The 19,958-nt window shown below is 33.8% G+C and overlaps 3 protein-coding genes and 4 non-coding genes across 7 annotated transcripts; 1 reads left to right on the forward strand and 6 right to left on the reverse strand.

The window, feature by feature from the left end:
* The first annotated feature begins 258 nt into the window (after positions 1-258).
* On the forward strand, positions 259-4,615 carry LOC131637327 (uncharacterized). Its single transcript, XM_058907924.1, has 3 exons — positions 259-569; positions 3,302-3,614; positions 3,758-4,615. The coding sequence occupies exons 1-3, from the start codon at positions 374-376 to the stop codon at positions 4,443-4,445; spliced, it is 1,197 nt and encodes a 398-aa protein (XP_058763907.1). The 5' UTR covers positions 259-373; the 3' UTR covers positions 4,446-4,615.
* A 2,830-nt stretch (positions 4,616-7,445) lies between these two features.
* Positions 7,446-9,859, reverse strand: LOC131637338 (uncharacterized). The gene is made up of 3 exons (XM_058907939.1): positions 9,034-9,859; positions 8,045-8,230; positions 7,446-7,880 (listed from the first exon to the last, which is right to left on the reverse strand). The coding sequence occupies exons 1-3, from the start codon at positions 9,475-9,477 to the stop codon at positions 7,602-7,604; spliced, it is 909 nt and encodes a 302-aa protein (XP_058763922.1). The 5' UTR covers positions 9,478-9,859; the 3' UTR covers positions 7,446-7,601.
* Positions 9,860-12,813: 2,954 nt separating this feature from the next.
* On the reverse strand, positions 12,814-12,907 carry LOC131637342 (small nucleolar RNA Z101). Its single transcript, XR_009294308.1, has one exon. It is a non-coding gene; the product is annotated as a small nucleolar RNA Z101 (small nucleolar RNA).
* A 45-nt stretch (positions 12,908-12,952) lies between these two features.
* Positions 12,953-13,040, reverse strand: LOC131637340 (small nucleolar RNA Z221/R21b). The gene has a single exon (XR_009294306.1). It is a non-coding gene; the product is annotated as a small nucleolar RNA Z221/R21b (small nucleolar RNA).
* Positions 13,041-13,132: 92 nt separating this feature from the next.
* Positions 13,133-13,256, reverse strand: LOC131637339 (small nucleolar RNA SNORD14). Its single transcript, XR_009294305.1, has one exon. It is a non-coding gene; the product is annotated as a small nucleolar RNA SNORD14 (small nucleolar RNA).
* Positions 13,257-13,323: 67 nt separating this feature from the next.
* On the reverse strand, positions 13,324-13,408 carry LOC131637341 (small nucleolar RNA Z43). The gene has a single exon (XR_009294307.1). It is a non-coding gene; the product is annotated as a small nucleolar RNA Z43 (small nucleolar RNA).
* A 2,085-nt stretch (positions 13,409-15,493) lies between these two features.
* Positions 15,494-19,757, reverse strand: LOC131637304 (uncharacterized). Its single transcript, XM_058907888.1, has 5 exons — positions 19,264-19,757; positions 18,878-18,945; positions 17,083-18,769; positions 16,808-16,949; positions 15,494-16,585 (listed from the first exon to the last, which is right to left on the reverse strand). The coding sequence occupies exons 3-5, from the start codon at positions 18,742-18,744 to the stop codon at positions 15,930-15,932; spliced, it is 2,460 nt and encodes an 819-aa protein (XP_058763871.1). The 5' UTR covers positions 18,745-18,769; positions 18,878-18,945; positions 19,264-19,757; the 3' UTR covers positions 15,494-15,929.
* Between the last annotated feature and the right edge of the window lie 201 nt (positions 19,758-19,958).

Consider the following 19,958-nt stretch of genomic DNA (forward strand, 5'->3'; position numbering starts at 1 on the left):
CACGAGGGAAAAAGAAAGGGACAAGCCATGTCATCTGCCATGTCTGCAAATTCAAACGTCTGTTTGCAGTAAATAGACGGAAAGGACCTACGTGATACGGGACGAAAAGGACCAGAATGAAACCCGAGATAAAGTTAAAGGACCAGAATGAAACCCGAGATAAAGTTACGGGACGAAAAAGAATAGTCTCCTTATTTTATATAAAATTAATAATATATTTGTAAATTATAATAATAATAATTAATATTTGAGTACACGGTGTGAAGTGTAGGGTTTATAAACATCCTCGCCGGGATCGAAAAAACCAACCTGGTGGATCACAATTCAGAAATCAATCACCGATATTCCAGATTCTTCTTCTCCATCTCCAGCCATGGGTTCTTCAAGGGACAGCGACCAATCTCCACCTCACCATCACCAACCTCTTTTGAGCAGCCTCGTCGTCCGTCCCTCCCTCGCCGAGAATTCCCCCGGCGGCGCTCATTCCAACGATTACGAGCCCGGTGAACTCCGCCGTGATCCCCCTCCACCTCCTTACTCCCGCTCTGATCGATATTCTGATGATCCTGGTTTGTAATTTGTTCCCTCTCTCTGTTTATTCCGCCTGTTATCGGATTAGGTTTTTCAATTTTGAATTTCGGAATTTCGGAATTTTGATTATAATCTGGATTTGTTTGTTTTCTGCAATGAAATTGCACATTGATATTGATTTGGATATTAGAGAATACAGATTGGGAACTGTTGCATGTTATTTAGTTTATAGATTTATTGTTTTCAGAGTTTGGGGGTATGAAGTTATAGATTTTTTTTTGTTGCTTGTGGCATTTAAAACATGTGAGCAATGTTTATTATTTTCTTTTTGTTGGATATAATTAGCATTGGATTTGTTTGAACTTTCAACTTGACTAATTGCTAACACTAATAGTTATTGGGCATTTTAATGTTTTTTTTTTTTGTTTGTGTGTGTGTGTGTGTGTGTGTGTGTGAATTAGTATTGAATTTGATTGAAATATCAACTTGACTACTGCTAACACGATTAGTTCGGGGTCATACATTGATGACAACAAATTGTTGTTGTGAAAAGTGAAATATAGTCCATGACATGTTTTTTATATTTAAATAGGTGAAAGCATGATTTTAGGTTGAATTTGTTGTATTTGGTTTATTAGGGATTAGGTTAAAATTCACATTTATTTTTTATGATAATGCTAATGGGTGGAGTTGCTTTCAAATTGTATCCCTCTATGATGGGAGCTTAATGGCGCCATGGTGCCTTTTTTTAAAGACTTTTTTTAGTACATTGTGTGTATGAATGTCAGTTTTGTTTGCCATGTTGTCTATTCATTACATGCCTAGCGCACATACGGATGCTCTAATGAATAACTGTCATGATGTCTTTTTTTTAAAAAATTGACAGACATTGTGTGTATGAATGTCTGTTTTGTTTGGCCTGTTGTCTATTCATTACATGCCTGCCAGGCATATGGATGCTCAAATGATTAACCGTCACAGTGCCTTTTTTTTAAAAACTTTCTTGACTGACATTGTGCGTATGGATGTCGGTTTTGTTAGGCCTGCTGTCTAATCATTACATGCATACCACAGATATGGATGCACTAACGATTATGGAGTGTCAACAGTGAGTAAAATTTGCATTTGTGTGTTACAGCTCTGATGTTGCCTCAGGTTTTGGGCTTTGAGGAAGGCATGTTGCTTTGAACTCAGCTTTGGATCATGATGTTGGAATGTTTTTTCATTTTAAAGGGTCAATAAGTGTGTTGGATGATGGAAGTTTTCCATTCTGCATGAACTCGTGGGTGGGTTTTGCGGCACAATATCTGCTGCATGGGTTCACATTTTGCAGAGCCCTGAGTATATGTTTGGTTTTTGGGTGTTGTGAAGGTAAAGACAGAGTCAACTTTAATGGAATATGGGATACAATTTGAAGTTTTCCATACATGGTATTGCATGGGCAACGTGGTAGAACATCAACGTGGTTACTGGATTTGTAGAGGACAGACAATGACAGTTACCAATCGTTTTTGGTGAATAACCTTAAGTTAGAACTAATTTTTGGTTGGTATATCTAGGTTCTGCTGCAGGAAGTGTGTGGGTGGGTGTGTTCGTAGTTTACTACCTTGCAGAAGCTGACCTGACATTTTGGAAAGATAATATTTACCGAGGAAAAAAGTTCATTGTGTCGTTCGTTGGTTATATATGGTTTTTTTTTGTTATTCAACTTCTGGTTATTTCAATTCCTGCTACATGTATGTGGTTTACTTTTGGAATATTCCTTGTAATGATTGTTTTGGCTGGTGATTGTCATTTTACTTTCTGTGGATTTTTCTTTGGTTGGTTAGTTATAGTGATGATCAGATGGTTGTTTATTTACAACATGGAAGACCGCTTTATGAGCATTTTATGAGTAGAATGCGAGTTTAGGAGATTTCTTTATCACATGGCTGTGTATCATCTGTCGAATCCTTAAAGTTTTTACATATTGATGATGCATTAACCGGGAGCATTGATAATTTGATGTGGTACAGAAAAGGGATGCATATCTTCTAAAAATGAACTGATGCACGTCTTCTCCATTTTTGAATTCTTTCTCGTGTTGTTTTGAAGTTATTTGTGGACATAGTTTATTCCAGGAGATATGAGAGTTGGTTGCTGGGATCATATCATGGCTTCATTGGTTTTTTTTGCCTGGGCCGTTCTAATTCATGAATTATGTCACTTAAATTGACTCTTGGCTACCATGGCAGACTAACAAAAGTGGTCCCAGAAGGATTCCAACAACTTTTTGATGGGGGCATTTTATTAAACTTCAGGATTCTGTTGCACTTTGGGGATGGTTGTTGCTGGTTTCCCTGTGGTGTACATTCTGGTTCTGGGATCTGGAGTTAGATTGGGTGAAATGAAATGACATTGGTCTATTGTTTATCTCGTTCAAATTAGCTTTTTGTAGAAGTTAGCTCTTACTCTTGACTCCGAAACATGAATATGGATATGATATATCAGATGCTTATGTTAAGTGGTTTGTGTAATTAACTATATCAGAGTCTGGTATATCATTCGGACATAGAAAGAATTGCGGTCAAGGCTATACTGGTGGTAATTTTTTTGTTTGTGGAAAACCGTACTCATAAAGCCTATTTTTATTATGGTAATATTCCCTGTGCGGTGGTAACATTTCTTTGAAATTTCAAACTGATTAGTTGGAAGTTGCATGATCACAATGTTTTGGGCATTTTGTAGATTAAAATGATAAATTTACCCTCACAATGTCTTTGTTTTCCAGGATATAGATTTCGTGCAGGTTCCTCATCTCCTGTTCACCGTAGAGATGCTGATCATCGCTTCACTTCTGACTATAATCACTTGTCACGAAACCGTGGATATGGTGGTGGGAGAGATCCTGGCAGATTTCGAGACCCTCCACACCCGTATGCTCGAGGTAGAGTAGGCGGCAGGCCATTTGGTAGAGCTTTTGATGGACCTCGATTCGGCCACGGCCATGGTCATGGTCATGGTCATGCAAGAGGGGAAGGCCATGGTAGAAACAATCCCAATGTGCGTCCTAGGGAGGGAGATTGGATGTGTCCTGACTCATTGTAAGTGCTACTTTCCAGATTTTCCTTTTCATTGGAATGGCCTATTACAGATGCCAATCTTCTAATTTGCTCTGTTATGCATCTAAAGTCTAAAACGCAGTGGCATCATTATATCTTACCAATTTTGCTTTACTTTCTTGCAGATGTGGTAATCTTAATTTTGCAAGGCGAGACTTTTGTAACAACTGTAAGAGGCCTCGACCTGCTGTTGCTGGAAGTCCTCCTAGGAGGGGTTCTCCACCACTTCACGCACCTCCTAGACGCTATCCTGGGCCTCCAATTGACCGTTCCCCGGAAAGGCCTATGAATGGCTACAGATCTCCTCCTCGTCTGATGGGAAGGGATGGCCCTAGAGAGTATGGATCGGCTGCTCCTCTGCCACCCCTCCGACATGAAGGTAGGTTTCCAGAACCCAATGTGCATAGAGAGCGTATGGATTACATGGATGACGCCTACAGCAGGGGGAGAAATAAGTTTGATAGGCCTCCTCCATTGGACTGGGATAATAGAGATCGTGGTAGAGACGGTTTCTCCAATGAAAGGAAAGGATTCGAGAGAAGGCCACTGTCACCGAGAAGGCCACTGTCACCGAGAAGGCCACTGTCACCAAGAAGGCCACTGTCACCACCTGCACCTCTTTTGCCGTCAATTCCTCCCCATCGCGGCGGCGGCGATCGGTGGACTCGGGACGCGAGAGAAAGAAGCCGTTCTCCCATGAGAGGTGGCCCGCTAGCAAAAGACTATCGCAGGGATAATGTCATGAACCGTGTTGGAGGAAGAGATGATAGGCGTGGTGGTCCGGGACGTGACAGACTTGGAGGAATGTATTAGCTGCAGATTATTCAATGGATGTATTTTGTGATGTAATTTTTAGATTCATTATAGATATTGAGGTTTGTCTAGAGTTTGAGAGGTTAGTTTCTGAATCTCCTTATTATGGAGCTAACCCATCGGAAAACATTTTGATAGTATTGAAATGCATGGTACATCGGTTTGTTTCACATCTCTTCTAATCTTTTGCGCAGAATTGTTGTTTGAAAAAGGGAGGGAAGTGTTTTTTTACTCCAAAACCTCTTTAAAGCGATTTTTGGATTTAAAAATAACCAATAAATGGAGTGAAGTTTATTAAGATAAATGATGTTTTGTTATTTGGTGATTTATCTTTGAAATTTGAGTCGGGTAACTTAATTTAAAATTCTTATTGCAAAACTGGCTTAAAACTTGATTGCGGTTGCTTATAAATAAATGTTAACACACTCTGTTACATCAAGAATTATTTTGTGTGAGGATATATTAGTCAGGACTTGTTTATTTTTATTTATTGAATCATTAATGTAAATAAATAAATAAAAATAATTCTCACACAATTAGATAAGAAACACTTTGGTTTCAATTTACAAGAATTATATGGATATATAAAATTGTGTAAATGATAAGAGAATTAAACTTATGAGTCTTATTATGAAATTATGAAGAAAAAAAATTGAACAAAGACTAATAAATAAAAACATGAAGAAGAAAAAAAGATTGAACAAAGTCTAATAAATAAAAAACATGAATTTTTTTTTTAATAAAGACTAATAAATAAAAACTTAAATTATTGAGAATCAATCGGCAGGTTTACTATGGAAATGATTTATTTACTACGATGTCTGATGAAGTAGTATTTGATGGAACAATAAGACTTACACTTAATTTTTATTGATTTGGAGAAGACATATGATAGAGTGTGTAGAGAGATTTTGTTGAAAATCCTAGAAAAAAGGGTTAGAATTACATATGTTCGAAATACGACATTGATTAGTATGCAGATACATGAGAGAGAGAGAAACAAACGATTTTTTTTATTAAAATATGATTACACCAAAGTTCAACCTTAAGTTCCTATCTTTGTACTTTAATTTTAGACGTACTCACGAAACATATCCAAGTACTCACGAAACACATCCAAGAAAGCACTGGGATATACTCTTTTTGCAGATAAAATAGTCATATTTGGAGAATCGATTTAAATGAGAGGCTGAAGACAAGTCTTAGAAAAATATGATTTTCGCTTAAGTAGAAGCAACACAGAGTAAAGGGAATGTAAGTTCAGCAAAAAGGAGAAGTGTTTCTAACCTAGATCTGAAAGTTGGAGATTGTATAAGCCGCATTTTTTTAATATTTTGAGATTATAATACAAAACAATGGAGAAATGGAAGAGTGTCTCCGAATTTTATGTGACACAAAAGTACTGCTCAAGGTAATGGAAAAATTTTATCGGACATTGATAACACTTGAAATGTTGTATGAGACAGAATATTGTGTGATTAAGAATAACACGAGAATAAAATAAGTATAGCTAAAATGAGGATGTTGTGTTGAATGTGTGGTAAAATTAGACATCATAATATTATAAATGACAATATTAAAGAGAGTGTTTGGAAAACACATATAATAGAAAAGATGATGAAAAATAAACTTAAATGGTTTGAGCCTATAGAAAGAAGACATGTAGATTTTAGTAGAAAGACAATAAATCATATTGAAATGAGTAAAACAACTAGAGATAGATAATGACTTTAAAAAAATTAGGGTTAATAGGCATTTACACCCCTGTAATGTTAGCGAATTTTGTTTTTCCCCCCTCCGTTGCTAAAGGCAGGTCTTGACAACGATTTTTTTGAAAAAACTGTTGCCAAAACCTGCAATTGGCAACAGAGGGGGGGAAAGCAAAATTCGCTAACATTACAGGCGTGTAAATGCCTATTAACCCAAAAAATTATAAGAAAAAAATATTAATTTTTTTTTTGAGATTAACAAATAAGATAGAAATCATCATAAATAGAATATAATGACAAAATTTCATCGAAGTAAGTCCACTTAATATGGTAAAGTTTGGTTATTGTATTATTCAATCTCACTCCTTCAATGACTAGAAATATATTGGACAAAGTTTGAATGACTTTACCATATAACTTTGATGACTTTGTCTCTATCTCTTTCTAAATAGAAAATTATCTCTTATTAAAATAATTTATTTTAATCACTCATACAACTATCAATTATACAAAATCATTCAATAATATATTACTTTTGAGTGAAAAGACATCTATCAATTATACAAAATCATTCAATAATATATTACTTTTGAGTGAAAAGAATATAGGATTAAATATGTTTAAAGTTCCTATAAAGTAAGATATTTTCATTTTTTGTCCCTCTAAAAAATTCGTTAAAAAATCGTCCATCGAAAGTTAGAAATTTTAACTTTTAGTCCCTCATGCAACTTAACGACGATTTTTACAACTTAACGACGATTTTTACAACTTAACGAGAAAATTAGTGATGATTTACTACTTGGCAATTGAATTAACAACGATTTTAGCATGAGGGACCAAAAGTTAAAATTCTTAACTTTAGAGAGACGATTCTTTAACCAAAATTTGTAGAGGGACGAAAAATAAAAATATCTAACTTGTAGAAGAACTTTAAACATATTTAACCCAAAAATATATAATTTTTCTTCTCTTTAATGGAATTTATTTTTAGAAATAATAAAAATTAATTTAAATTTTCTTTTTTAGATTTTCTTTTGATTTTAGATTCATTACTAATATAATGGACTCAATAGAGGTGAAATTTATTTAAATTCTACTCAAATATGGAAGAAAAATAATATAGCAACTAAATTGGTTTAGATCGTTTTTTAATTGCAGCTTCAAGAATGAGGATTCCAATTTAAATATATGATAGTTTACATATTTTAGAAGTATAAAGATTATTTTAAAATGTAAAAAATATTTAAAAATAATATGGATCATGCAAAAAAAAAAAACACATTTGAATTCAATAATTCAAACATAATAGTCAATATTTTTATATAATCTATAAATTGTTTTCATAAGCTATTTTCATAAACTCTTTCACACTCTCACAAGTATAGATAAACTTTTATTAATAGCACACAATAAACTGGTTGAGGACCTAATGTTAGGCCAAAACCTCTTAGGTGTATTTACATTCATTCTCTTTAACTTTGATGGATTTGTTGTTGCTTGGGTCAATAGCTACTGAGCAAGACACATGTTGAGTGTGTTTAGTCCTCACCAACTTCCCAACAACATTTCCGCGCGACTTAACTTCAAAGACAAGCGTCGTCGTAACGTTACCGGTGTCCATCAAGCTAGCTAAGCTTGCACCAGCGCCGTACAATGGAACCTTGCTTCCTTGTATATTGACAGACACTGTCCTGCGACTGTTTCGCTGTTGATGATATTTCTTCAACTGCAGCAACATGGAATTTAATAATAAGAATGAATGGTGTCATTGTCATTATCAGATATCAGAAGCAAAAAGTTCTAATATTTCGTTTTCCAAAAGTACTTCTTGAGAACTTTATTCGAACTTGCTCTATATCAATGAGTAGTGGATGGCGTTAGAATACTTACTTCACCAGTTGCAACTGTGACCTCAGAATACATAAGATTCACCGACTTGGAGCTGACGTGAATGCCGAAAAAAGATGCAGGGTTATGCACTGTCATTCTCATTGAACAATTCACTGTCAACATCTTAGTTGGAACTCCAGTAATGTCTGAACCTTCTCCGAAGTAGAAGTTATGTACTGTCAAACTCTGCAATAAGTAATTTTAAGTTACTAGGTAAGTTTACCAATAACATATAACATGGAGATGAATATGACCGTGTTACTAGTCTACTAACAATATCAGTCAACACTACTAAGCAGGGTTTTAAAAAACTGTAACGGTCGCGTAAAGGTTTTTGCGATTTTGGTCGGTACAGGTGTGATTGCGGTCGTCGCGGTGTGAACTAACCATAATTCGTTCTTTAATATAAAAAACGGTCATAAAGTATCGGATTGACGATGTTTGGATTGACGATGAATTTGTCAAAATCACAATGACACCGTGATCTTGTTGAAGCTACAAGGAGTTACACGGTGTTTCAGCCAAACTCACCACCAATCCAAGCATAAACTACAACAGAATGATGACATGAAATCTATACTTAAAAGCCAACATTAGTAAATTGATTTTGATGAATCATAATGTCTTATAGTATGACCTTATCTATTAAGTTCAGTCACACAAATCATTGAAATCACATAGCACATGATCATATATTTTTCTAACTCAAACATCTTCCCCGATCCAAGAGAACTATTAATCAATCATAATTATAATTTGATTGTGAAGCAAGTAACTATATTCGCCTATGAAACACAGACACCAGAAACACGACACGGCCCCAGTAAAAATTTGAAAAAATGAATAATTTAAACATAAACACATTCGACACTGACGTTGATTTGAAAAAATGAATAATTTAAACATAAGCACATTCAACACTGACACACATTTTTTAGAGGTGTCAGTGTTACAGAGATATCCGTTATATGTAAGGAAGATCATTATACCTTAACACTGAGTTGAGGTTTGTAATGCAAGCTAGCAGCCCAAATGATGAAACAAAAGACACCAAAAACCAACAGAACCCCAACAATAGCAATGAAGAATTGAAACCTCCTTGAAACTCCATTCCTCTCATGATAAAAATCACCATCTTCTTCTTCTATAACCTTAGATTGAATCCACCCTTTATCATCATTACCTTTTCTATTCCCTTTCTTACCGAAAGAAGAGTTATACCCACCAGAGATTCTACTCGAAGAAGAAGCTCTTGAATGGTTAACATAGGATTGATGTGAAGGTGAATCCATAGGACTTGGTTGCATAGTTGAAGATTTGTCACCATCATGAGAGTCTCTAGAAGGACTCTGAACATAATAAACGGCTCGTTTTGTTGATGTAGGTGATGATGGGTCGAAACTAGCGACATCAGAATCAGTTTTTGCGTGCATATTGAAAATGAATCGGATGAAAAAGCAAACTTTACAAGATGGAGGGTTTAGTGGTACCCAGATGAGAAAGGTTTAAGCTTTTGGTTTGAATTTTTGTGGGTAGGGGTGGAAATTGGGTATCTGAGAGAGAAAATGATGAATTTGAAGAAAAGGTTTAAAACCCCTTATGAGGGTTTGGGTTTGGGATTTGAAAGATGGAGAATTTAGGGTTGGGATGGGAAAAGATTGTGAATTTTGGGGGAAATGTGATGAATGAATGTATTATGTATAGGTTGGGAAAGAATCAAAGAAGGAAGAGTTATGAATTGGACGGTGTGAAGCTTTGAAGTGAGAGTTAAGTGTCAGAGACAATAATCCACCATTGTAGCTTTTGTCCTAATAGTTTTTTTTTTTTTAAAAGGGTGTTTTTATCCAAAGTATATGATTTTATAGGCAAAATTAAATGATATGCTCTCAATTATATTTTCTATAATTAATAGTTAATAAAAATAGTTTTTATAGTTTTTATTTATTTTAAGAAAAAAGATAAAATAAAAATCAAATTCTAAATTTATATATTTTAATAAATTTAAATTTAATTTATAATTTATCACATAATAGAAGAAGTAAAAATATATTATATGTTAAATACTTTTTTTTTTTGTCTCTTATCAATTATCATTACCTCGAGATCCACTTTGGTTTTTTATTTTTAAAAAAACTAATTTGATCATTTATCTATTGAAAGAGTGTCATATCAATCTTTTTCATCCAATTCTAAAAAACAATGTTTATTATTGCATGTGTGGCATTTGAGGTGACATTTGTTCATCACCATCTTCGTCTTCATTGCGTTTTTACTCAGAACTGAACCTTAAATCAAATTAGGGCTCAAATTCCATTGATTATCATCGCCATTGCTGATTAAAGTGAGTTCTACAAACTATGAGTTATTTGCATTGTTTTTCCTTAGGGAAAACGAAGAGTTTTGGAAGTTTTGATTCGAAGGTTTACACAAGTTCGAATATGCGATGGAAACCTTATCGTCGTTGTTGAGACACTGTTGTTATTCACAGGGCAAAAACAGTTTGCAATTATGGAAAACCATTTTTGGATTGTCCATATTTTAAGGAAAACTTTCATGGTAAATCTTTGTAGAAAAATTATGGGCTCTAATTAGTCTGGGTGTGGCTTCTTTGATTGGTTCTATGAAGAAGTTGAAGATGAGAAAGACAAACTTATGATGAAGCAAAAACATAGGTTTTGAAAAGTTAATAAAAGAAAATGATGAAGTATGGGGGGGTTTGAAAAACTATGGCTCGTAAACCAGGAACAAGAGCAAGAGTTGTTTGAACTAGAAATGACTATGAAAAACTCGATGAAATGAATTTTTTTTTTGGAAGATTATGTTTTTTCTTGTTTTATGTGTACAATATTCATGTAATTTTGAAAGATTTGTTGGAACTTGGGAATGCTTGTATCAATTTCACTATTTATACCTAGTTGAATTACCATACAAGTTTTACTTAAATGTACCAGTTTTACAATAGGTGATTTACTTGAATGTATCCGTTTTAGTTTAATGTATCAATGACATTATGTACATATTAAATTATATTAGTAAAGCTCATTTTGTACTAGTTTTCAACAATGTATCAGTTGAATTATACCAATGTATCATGTACCAATTTTCATCATCTTGAATTGTTACAATTGTAAGTATTAACTTGAATGTATTGTACCAATTTTCATCATCTTGAATTGTTACAGTTGTAAGTATTAACTTGAATGTATCAATTTTAAGATGTTTATCCGTATGCAGACATTACACCAAAACTTGAATTTGTTAGCATATAACAGATATTATCCCAAAACTTTGAATATACACCATGTTAATAATCAACAGACATAAAACTTTCTTCATATTACATTATAGGCTCTAACAGGCCTTAATACCGAAATACCTTGTTCATATAGGCATACAAAAGAACAAAAGGCCTTATACCAAAATACCTTGTTCATATAGGCATACAAAAGAACAAAATAAAATTTTATTCAGAACACAACATAAAACATTCAACAGACAAAATATAAATAAACCTTGTTCAAAATACAACATAAAATATTCAATAAACAATACATAACTAAATTAAATGGTCTTTCTTGTGTGGAGTGGTTCTCTTTATTGGAATAGTCCTCCTCGTGGTTGGATCAACAACATTTTTTGTTGTACTTAATCTTGTGGTTGGATCAACAACATTTTTTGTTGGACCTCACTCCTCAGGTAACACTAGATGATGATGCCTTAACACATAACTTCTTTGGCCTTCCATGATTTGATTGAGATTTCTAACAAACTTGACTCGAAAATGGGCTTAGAGACTGATTTTAGATCGCTTAGAGACTGATTTTAGATCCAAAATATAAAAGCCTTAGTTTTGGATTAGTCATGGAAGATTAGTTGCAAGAGTCGGTCATTCTTGTGGAGTGATATCAGAATTAGTTGCAAGTATCGGTCATTCTTGGGGAGTGATATCAGAATTAGTTGCAAGAATCGGCCATTCTTGGGGAGTGATATCAGAATTGCTATCAACAATGATAATAGAGGTATAGGCTAGTTTGGAAACAGTTTCTCTAGTAAGCTGTGTAGAGGGATTTGTGCGACTATTCTTAATTGCCACCAAGTTAGCACTCCTTTAGATATGAACAAGGCAAAAAAGCAACATCATTTTCTTTGGCTGGAGGCTGTCCCTCTCTAAGTAGTTCTCTAAGTCGCTCTCTCTTAGGTGCTATAACAAAGGTCCTCTTGCCCATTATCTACTATTGCTTGTTAGATAGCTTATTGGCTCGTTTTTGTAGGGTTTTCATGTCTTGTTCTTTGCATTTCTATTTTGATTATGTCCCCGTAATGCTTCATTTTAATATATATATATATATATTGCCTTTGCTTAGAAAAAGAATATATTCATACCAAAAAACAACTACAGCTGAATAATATATGTTGGATAGTTTCTTTGGAGTTTTGATTCTCAAATTTGCTTTTAATTTGTAATGTAACTTACACTGTATTTTTTTTATATCAAAATTTATTGTAGATTTAAAAGTTAAACTATATAGAATATATATCTATAAATGTTAATATTCATTAAAAAAGTCATTTGATTTGATATGTTACAAAGAAGAACTAAACCAACATTTTATTAGATTTTAGGTTTAATTGCAACTTTGGTAAAGTTGACCAAAGTTGCAATGAAGTCTAGATTTTATTAAAATTTTGTAAAACGTTAATAATTTTTATATCCTAATGATATATCAAATAATTAAGATAATTGGAAAAAAAATATATATTCATAGAATTGAGGGCATCAGTTCTCCAAGGTGATATTAACATCAATGAAATTCAGATGCAAATTACCCATTTACACAATTTCAGATTCATCATATGCCCAATTCTTCTGATTAACAATTAAAAAACCATAAAAATTGATTAAGGAAATAGCTCAGAAAAATAATGGGTATGAGAAAATTATCAGCACTAAGAAATCAGAGTGGTGCATGACTATCTCTATAATTCATCATAGCCAATAAATTAATTTGCAAACAATAAAACATATAAGATTTGCAACCATAATGTTGGAATTAACAAAACAAATGAAAAGTGTTAATGAATGAATATTGTCTCAGACATCCAAGGAAGGATAAAAACAGCATTAGCTCTCAAGCCTGGCGAAGGCGAAAGCTCTTGGTCGGCCACTGCGAATGTTTTGAGAAACAAGCCTTCTATTTTATCATCACAGACAATATACAGAAACATCAACAACACAAACAAACAACATACAGAAACATAAAATCATGTTTGAAGAAATAGGACTCAGAAAACAGTTTTGTCGGCAAGATCAAAATATGACCAAATTACGACGAACGAGACCTATAAAAGGAATCATCACTGTCCTTTTTTTGTTACAGATATCATATAACTAAATCATGTTTAAAACAACAAAACAAAAACGAAAATTTATGAAACAAGAAAACCAGAAGCTAAAACCCTAGAATTCAATTGAAGAACAAACTTGTTTTGCGGCTATGTGATGTGAGGATGAGAAGGTGAGAGTTAGGGTTTTAAAGAGGTTTGTTTTGGTGATCGGGTTGAGATTGGGCCAGAAGTAAACATCAATGTTAGGGCTTTTTTTTCTTTCATAATTCAGGTTGGGCTTAATAAACATTTTAATACTAACTTTATTTGACTGTATAAGAAATAAATGTTTGATTTTTTAAATAAAAAATTGAGCTTTATTTGATTAATATATTTTTTAATTTAATGGTTTAATTAGTGAAATTTTATATTTAGAATAAGTTATTAATTTTAAGGAGATTTATTTTAAATTAAGTTGACCCCTACTCTTTTTAAATATATTTTAGGCAATATCTCAATCCATCCCACAACACTCTTAAGGCACCTGCCGCAATTACATTTATGTCTTCTACTTCCGGAGATCAGGGATTTTTTTTTTTCTAAATTTTGACTTTTTCCGAAGCTACATCTAGGGAAGTAGTTTAAACTAGTAAACGTTGGGAAAACTTCAAAATAATTCAGTTAAGAAAAGGTTCCGTAGATGCATCTATGGAACAAATCGATGTTGAATAAAAAAAAAGGTGTTTCTAAAGATACACCTCCAAAAGCATAAGGACATTTTTGACAACACACATGGTACCTAAGAACCCCAAGAGGCGAATTAAGAGTTCCTCATATTTTATGCATAAAAAGTTTATAATTAAAGTTTTTGTTTTTTCATAAATTTAAATTTAAAATTGTAATTAAACTTGAAAACTAATGTTTTAGGTTGTTCACACGGTCCACCATGAAAACCTCAATAACAAATATTACACAAAAAGATGTATAAATAAGTGAGTCCATTAGAGGAATCGTGATTTCGGGCTCTACCATATTTTCCATTGTTAAATTTGATCAACGGCAAGTTGGCATGAGGTGTCGTATCTCATAAAAACGATTTTAACTGCTCACATTATATAAAGCATAACTTGTGCCTTTTCATGTATTCTCTCGTTCACACACTCAAAATATTTTCTCACTCATTCACTAACTTAAATGTTTGAATGTTAATCTTGTAGATTCACCTCGCTTTGTCATACCGAAAGCTCACTCCATTGCATAAGAATTTTATTTTATTAACTCTCCACGTATTTATGTTTTAAAAAAAACACTATGTCTTTAACACGAATCCAAATCACATATCTTATCTCTTTTAAAGCACTAATTTTTTTCTCATACAGATCACCGATCCAATTCCTGCTATCATGGAACCATCAACAATCATTCACACAGTCGCCACACGCTATTCCACCACCACGATCGCTACCGCAATCAACACTTTTGATTCCGTGAGGGAAGCTTCACCTCCTCCACCAACCGAAGATGTTTCAGTCTTAGTTACTCTTCCTACAATTTCAACACCGCGAAATCTAACACCTTGAATAGTTTAATAAAGGACCTTCCAAGTTCTTTCAACTTTCATATCTTCTCTAGAACTGCTCCATCCAAAGTCAAACATTGAAATATCCTTTGTCAGAATCTATAATTCCTAGACTTTAAATGCTCAGTAATTTCTAACAACTACAATCTAGTTTAGGGGCAAACGATTTGATGAAAAGTGCATATAACCTATTGTAATAACAAAATTCACACTTTCTCCCTGAAAAATTTACTTGAGATCAAAAATGGAAACCCACCACCATAGTTGTACTCAGCAAAATCCAACTGAAAAGGAAATAAACCCAGCAGTGTATTATACACTGATCGATTGATAAAAAGAGGAATATGAGTTCTAATAAGATGCACATCATGTTGAATATCAAAATGCCAAAAATTTAAAGTCATTTTAGCTTGAAAGGTAAATGGTCTTGCAGCATTGAGATTATAAGTAAAAAACAGTTAAGAGATACAATCAGTTCAATGGCAGAAATTAGATTGACCTTGAATGAGTTATATAAAGAAACTAGTTATTTGTTAACAATATTCATAACTTAATTATTGAGGTTCAACAGAAAGTTACAACAAATCAACATTACACATGATCCTCTCTTTAGCAAATTTTCAAAATTCTTGAAATTTGATTGCAAAAGGTTAAAAGAATACACAATAGGTAAATCAAATGTAATGAGAATTCTATTAAAATAAATTTTTCATAGCAAAATCATGCAACTTCTGCAGCTAACTTGTTCAACTCTTCTATCCTGTAGTCAATTCCATTAGTCCTTATTATATACAAGGTGAAGATGCTGATATCTAAGAAATGTAGATTAGCGCACGCAATCAGCCACCTCTGTAGAAGGTCCGAATTTCAATGAAGATTTTGATTTTTTTTAAATCTAAATACCGAATTTGAAATCCGGACCTTCTGTGTCTGGTTGCATGCAGGCACAGGTGTATATTCAAAATGTCTTAGAATATGTAATCATAAATTTACAATAATCTCCTCAATTAATCCACCTAAAACCATGTTTTCGACTTCATTAACAACTTGTTCAACTTCATCGCACGAAAATCCACGCTTCCAACCATAGTTCCATATTCCATTTATCATTCTATTGTTGCACTTCATGTCTCTCTCCAACATTGCACAGATATTATCCAAAAGAAGTTTAGTCTCAGAATCTTCACTATAAGATGTCAGATTCTCAATTGCCTTGTAAACTTCTTCAACCAAGCTTCCGAAAGAGATTTGCAATCTCGAATTCCCTACATAAGCTAGCGATAAGGGGTGAACTACTTGTGATGATGACTCTTGAAGGCTTTTTCTCTCGGCGAGTTCGTTTGCGCAGTCCAAATAGAGTCTGCTATTGGTTATTCCTTTACTTTCGATTTTTGTTAGGATCTTAGGATAACCAAGTCCAACATCAAGATTGAGAAGCTCCTTTGCATGGTCAATGAATGATTTACTTGTGAGAAGAAAATATTTCAGCTCAGAAGTGTTTTTGTCTTGCATAAAATCGGTTTCACCGATACTGGTGGTGTCATGAGGCTCCTCGGCATGGATGGCATCATTTTCATCTTCGCAACTTGGCATCAAAACGTTGTCACCTAAAGAATTCTGGCCCTCCTCAGAAATATCTGTAAAAGGATGAAATAAGTCACATAATCCAAACCATCTTATTCTTTATCGGTTTGGTTTGGTTTTCAAAATGAAATTGTTGCAAAAACTGAGCCAAACCGGCATATTTTGATTAGTTTGAATTTTTTCGTCAAAAAGTTATACCAAACCAACCCGTTACGCCTCTATGCGGGCCACTAATAGTCTAAAAAGTAGAACCAGAGATAGTTTGAGAAACTTACCTTTAGTCTTATTCGAAAAGGTGTCTACTTCATGCTCCATGACGAGATCTTCTGTTATTGTAGTGATTATTTTAATCTCAGCACAATCATCGTTACAAGAAACATTGATATTCATTTCGTCTTCTTGCTTTAATTGTTCATCCTGTGCACAAGAATAATGAATTGAAACTCGTCTAATAAGGATAACTAAGTTAAACTCTTTAATACAATATAGTTCAAATTTCAAAACTTACTACATACGATAGAGACAAAAAAATGACAGTGGTAAAACTTACGAGTGGTTTAGCTGCTTCGGGCAAGTCGATAGATCTTTGCTTCTTCATCGGACTCTTTTTCAAATCCTTTGAACTATTAACCTTTTGTGTCTTTGGTTTTGCGATGGTGGTATTTGAATTTGAAGAAGTGCTCTTTCTAGATGGAGTCTCATTCTTGTCAATTCTCGACACAATTCGCGGCTTCCTCAACTTTTCACTAGTAGACCTGATTTCTCCTTGATCTTGAGATTTTGTTACAGCTTTAGCTTTTGAAACCTCCTTCTCAAGTGGCTTTCTGTTGCTTGTAATGTTCTTTACCTTAGCTTTTTCGTCGACTGTATCACTTGCTTGTAATCTTTGACTAGCTTTTTGAACCTTCTTGTTTTCGACCGGTTTGATTTCTTTCACATCAATTTCGAAAACCTCTTTGACGCGCTTCGGTCTTTCCTCTCTGATAACCCTTTTGGAAAGATTTTCTTCCATGTCTTTTCTCATGTTGGTAGTTGAACCTTCCATTGGATTGAAGGTTTTTGAAGGAGCTCCTTTGGCTTTTAGATTTCTAAAAGACAACTCTTCTTGAGGAACCGGCTCGTAAGTTTCAACGTACTCTTCATACGAAGCACGTCGAGGTTTCATGAGTACAATCGGTGGTAACTCACCAAACTCATTGTATTGAAGATCATTCGAATGATTGACATGATTGTGAAGCTTGTGCTCTCTAATAGGACTATTCTTCAACAATCCATTGAAATGAGTAGTTTCAAGAATTTCCCTCAGAGTCTTTTGTCTTTCTGGATTAATCTTCTCGACTACCGAGCTATGCTTTCTTACCTTCGGTGTGTCAATCTCGAATACCGGTCTCTTTTGATTCACAATCTTTTGATTCTCCAACTGTTTTTGCATAACCGATGGAAATGTTCTTGAAGGGACTTGTTCTAATCCCATCAACTTCGCAACGAGATTGGTACTTTTCTCCTTCTTGGGAAAATTTGGCGACGACGAAGAATCAGAAAGTTTGTCATACCAAACAACAGAAGATTGACTCGAGCTTGTAGAAGGAAACGCCGCTGAAGCCGAATCCAATCCTTCAGAAGTGCTTGTGCTTTGGAATAGATTTTGTCTTACCAAACTCTCCTTAATAACTTTCTTAAGCTCTTCTCTACAACTACTCGAAGAACCATAAGCCGAATTATGCTCAACGAATTGATTAGAATGCGTCATCCTAATTCTATCATTCACCTTAGCATCAATCCTACTCCTTTCACGTTCCTCCTCTTGTTTTTTCTTCGAACGAGCAATACTACTCGACGCATCTTGAACCTTCCGAAGCATCTCTAAAGACTCTTGCAAATCAAGAGCACCTTTTAACAAATCCTTCGCAATATCTTCCGATTTTGCATCATACCTTAGACCACTAGACCACGACTTAATCATTTTGTTCAATTTCTCCGCGCCTCTAGACACCTCCACAAGCTGCAAAGAAGATGAATCAAATTCTCTTCCGCTCGAACCTCTGGACAACACCTTCTCTTCTTTAACTTCTTTGTTCGTCTCTAAATTTTCGACCGTCTTCCGGCTCTTTGTCTTGTCCTTCATTTTGTGAGAACTTGACCTATATCTTCTTATAGTTCCACACTCAACAACTCCTTTTGGATCATCACATGTCACAAATGGCTTATACATGACTAAGTCTCCTCAGGAATATTTTCTGTCACAGAAATTTCATCAAATTACTTAGATGCTAAAATTATTATAAACAACAAAAATTGTTATTAAAAAAAATTTAAAATCACATTAGAGAAAATAGAATACTTACATGAACTTGTCCTTTTGGATCTTAGAGTTTGTCTACATTAGATAAAAAAACAATACATGTCTGTCCCACTGAAACACAACCATTAAACTAATCAGTTTCTAACAAAACAACACAATAATCCTATCTAGATACAAACAAACAAAAAGTCTAAATCATTAGCTCTAAAAAAATTTTAATTTTTTTTAACATTTTGTTTATGTTTCCAATTAGATTTTTGAAGCATGAATAGAAAGTGTAGAAGATCTAACTTTAAACTCATAATTTTGTTACTCTTCCTTAAAATTAATGAAACAAAACACAAAATAAAAAGAAATTAAAATCCAAAATCACATAAAAATCATATAAAAAAAAAACCATAATTCATGGTTGCAAAAAACAAGACTTACCATGAATGACCAACATGAGAAATTCATGACAAAAATCATAAAAATTTAGTCTTTATGATGAACAAGTGAAAACCCATGAAGGTTTTGAGGAGTTTCATCAATGGGAGTGGGATAGAAGAGATTCAGATCCAAATGGGGGTGTAGAAAAAAGGGGGGTGCATTGACTTTTGTGATAAAAATTGCAACTTGAAGAAGAAGAAAAGCTTGAAAGAAAAAACAACAAGAGATGGTGTTGAATGATTGTTTATGATGAGACAATGAAATCTTTGAAGGATTATGGGTATGAAAAACAGGAAAAAAATTGGGTTTGGTCGTACAAATGTTGTTGATTTGCAGAGTGATAAAGGAACAAAAGGTGTTTCAAAAAACACAAGAGTGAGGAAGGAAGGAACAGTGTGACAAAGTGGAAAATGGCTCCACGCAACTTCACATGATGATGAAAGCAAAAATAATAAATTTGGAACTTTCTTTCTTCTTTCATCCAAGTTATCATGACATTATTTTTTTAAATTAATTAGCTTAAAAAGGGTGGGTTTTTTATGAGTCACTTTTGTTGAAATAAATAATATTAACATTAATTGGTAAGAGTGGAATTAATGACAAATAATTTAATCAAGATTTCATGTTAGAGATGGAATAATTTAGCGGTGGTTAGGAATAACAAGCGGTGTTTAGACTCTTTTTCTAAACATATA

The sequence above is a fragment of the Vicia villosa genome, unplaced genomic scaffold, assembly GCF_029867415.1.
Source record: "Vicia villosa cultivar HV-30 ecotype Madison, WI unplaced genomic scaffold, Vvil1.0 ctg.001966F_1_1, whole genome shotgun sequence".
Taxonomy (NCBI): domain Eukaryota; kingdom Viridiplantae; phylum Streptophyta; class Magnoliopsida; order Fabales; family Fabaceae; genus Vicia; species Vicia villosa.

Bases quoted from the DNA above. Each gene is read 5' to 3' on its own strand.
- LOC131637327 (XM_058907924.1), top strand. From the start codon at position 374: ATGGGTTCTTCAAGGGACAGCGACCAATCTCCACCTCACCATCACCAA. The intron at 570-3,301 runs GTTTGTAATTTG...TTTGTTTTCCAG, and splicing joins TCGATATTCTGATGATCCTG to GATATAGATTTCGTGCAGGT. The intron at 3,615-3,757 runs GTAAGTGCTACT...ACTTTCTTGCAG, and splicing joins TGGATGTGTCCTGACTCATT to ATGTGGTAATCTTAATTTTG.
- LOC131637338 (XM_058907939.1), bottom strand. From the start codon at position 9,477: ATGCACGCAAAAACTGATTCTGATGTCGCTAGTTTCGACCCATCATCA. The intron at 8,231-9,033 runs GTATAATGATCT...TACTTATTGCAG, and splicing joins AACCTCAACTCAGTGTTAAG to AGTTTGACAGTACATAACTT. The intron at 7,881-8,044 runs GTAAGTATTCTA...ATGTTGCTGCAG, and splicing joins TCACAGTTGCAACTGGTGAA to TTGAAGAAATATCATCAACA.
- LOC131637304 (XM_058907888.1), bottom strand. From the start codon at position 18,744: ATGTATAAGCCATTTGTGACATGTGATGATCCAAAAGGAGTTGTTGAG. The intron at 16,950-17,082 runs GTAAGTTTTACC...TCTTGTGCACAG, and splicing joins CCGAAGCAGCTAAACCACTC to GATGAACAATTAAAGCAAGA. The intron at 16,586-16,807 runs GTAAGTTTCTCA...ATCCTTTTACAG, and splicing joins CTTTTCGAATAAGACTAAAG to ATATTTCTGAGGAGGGCCAG.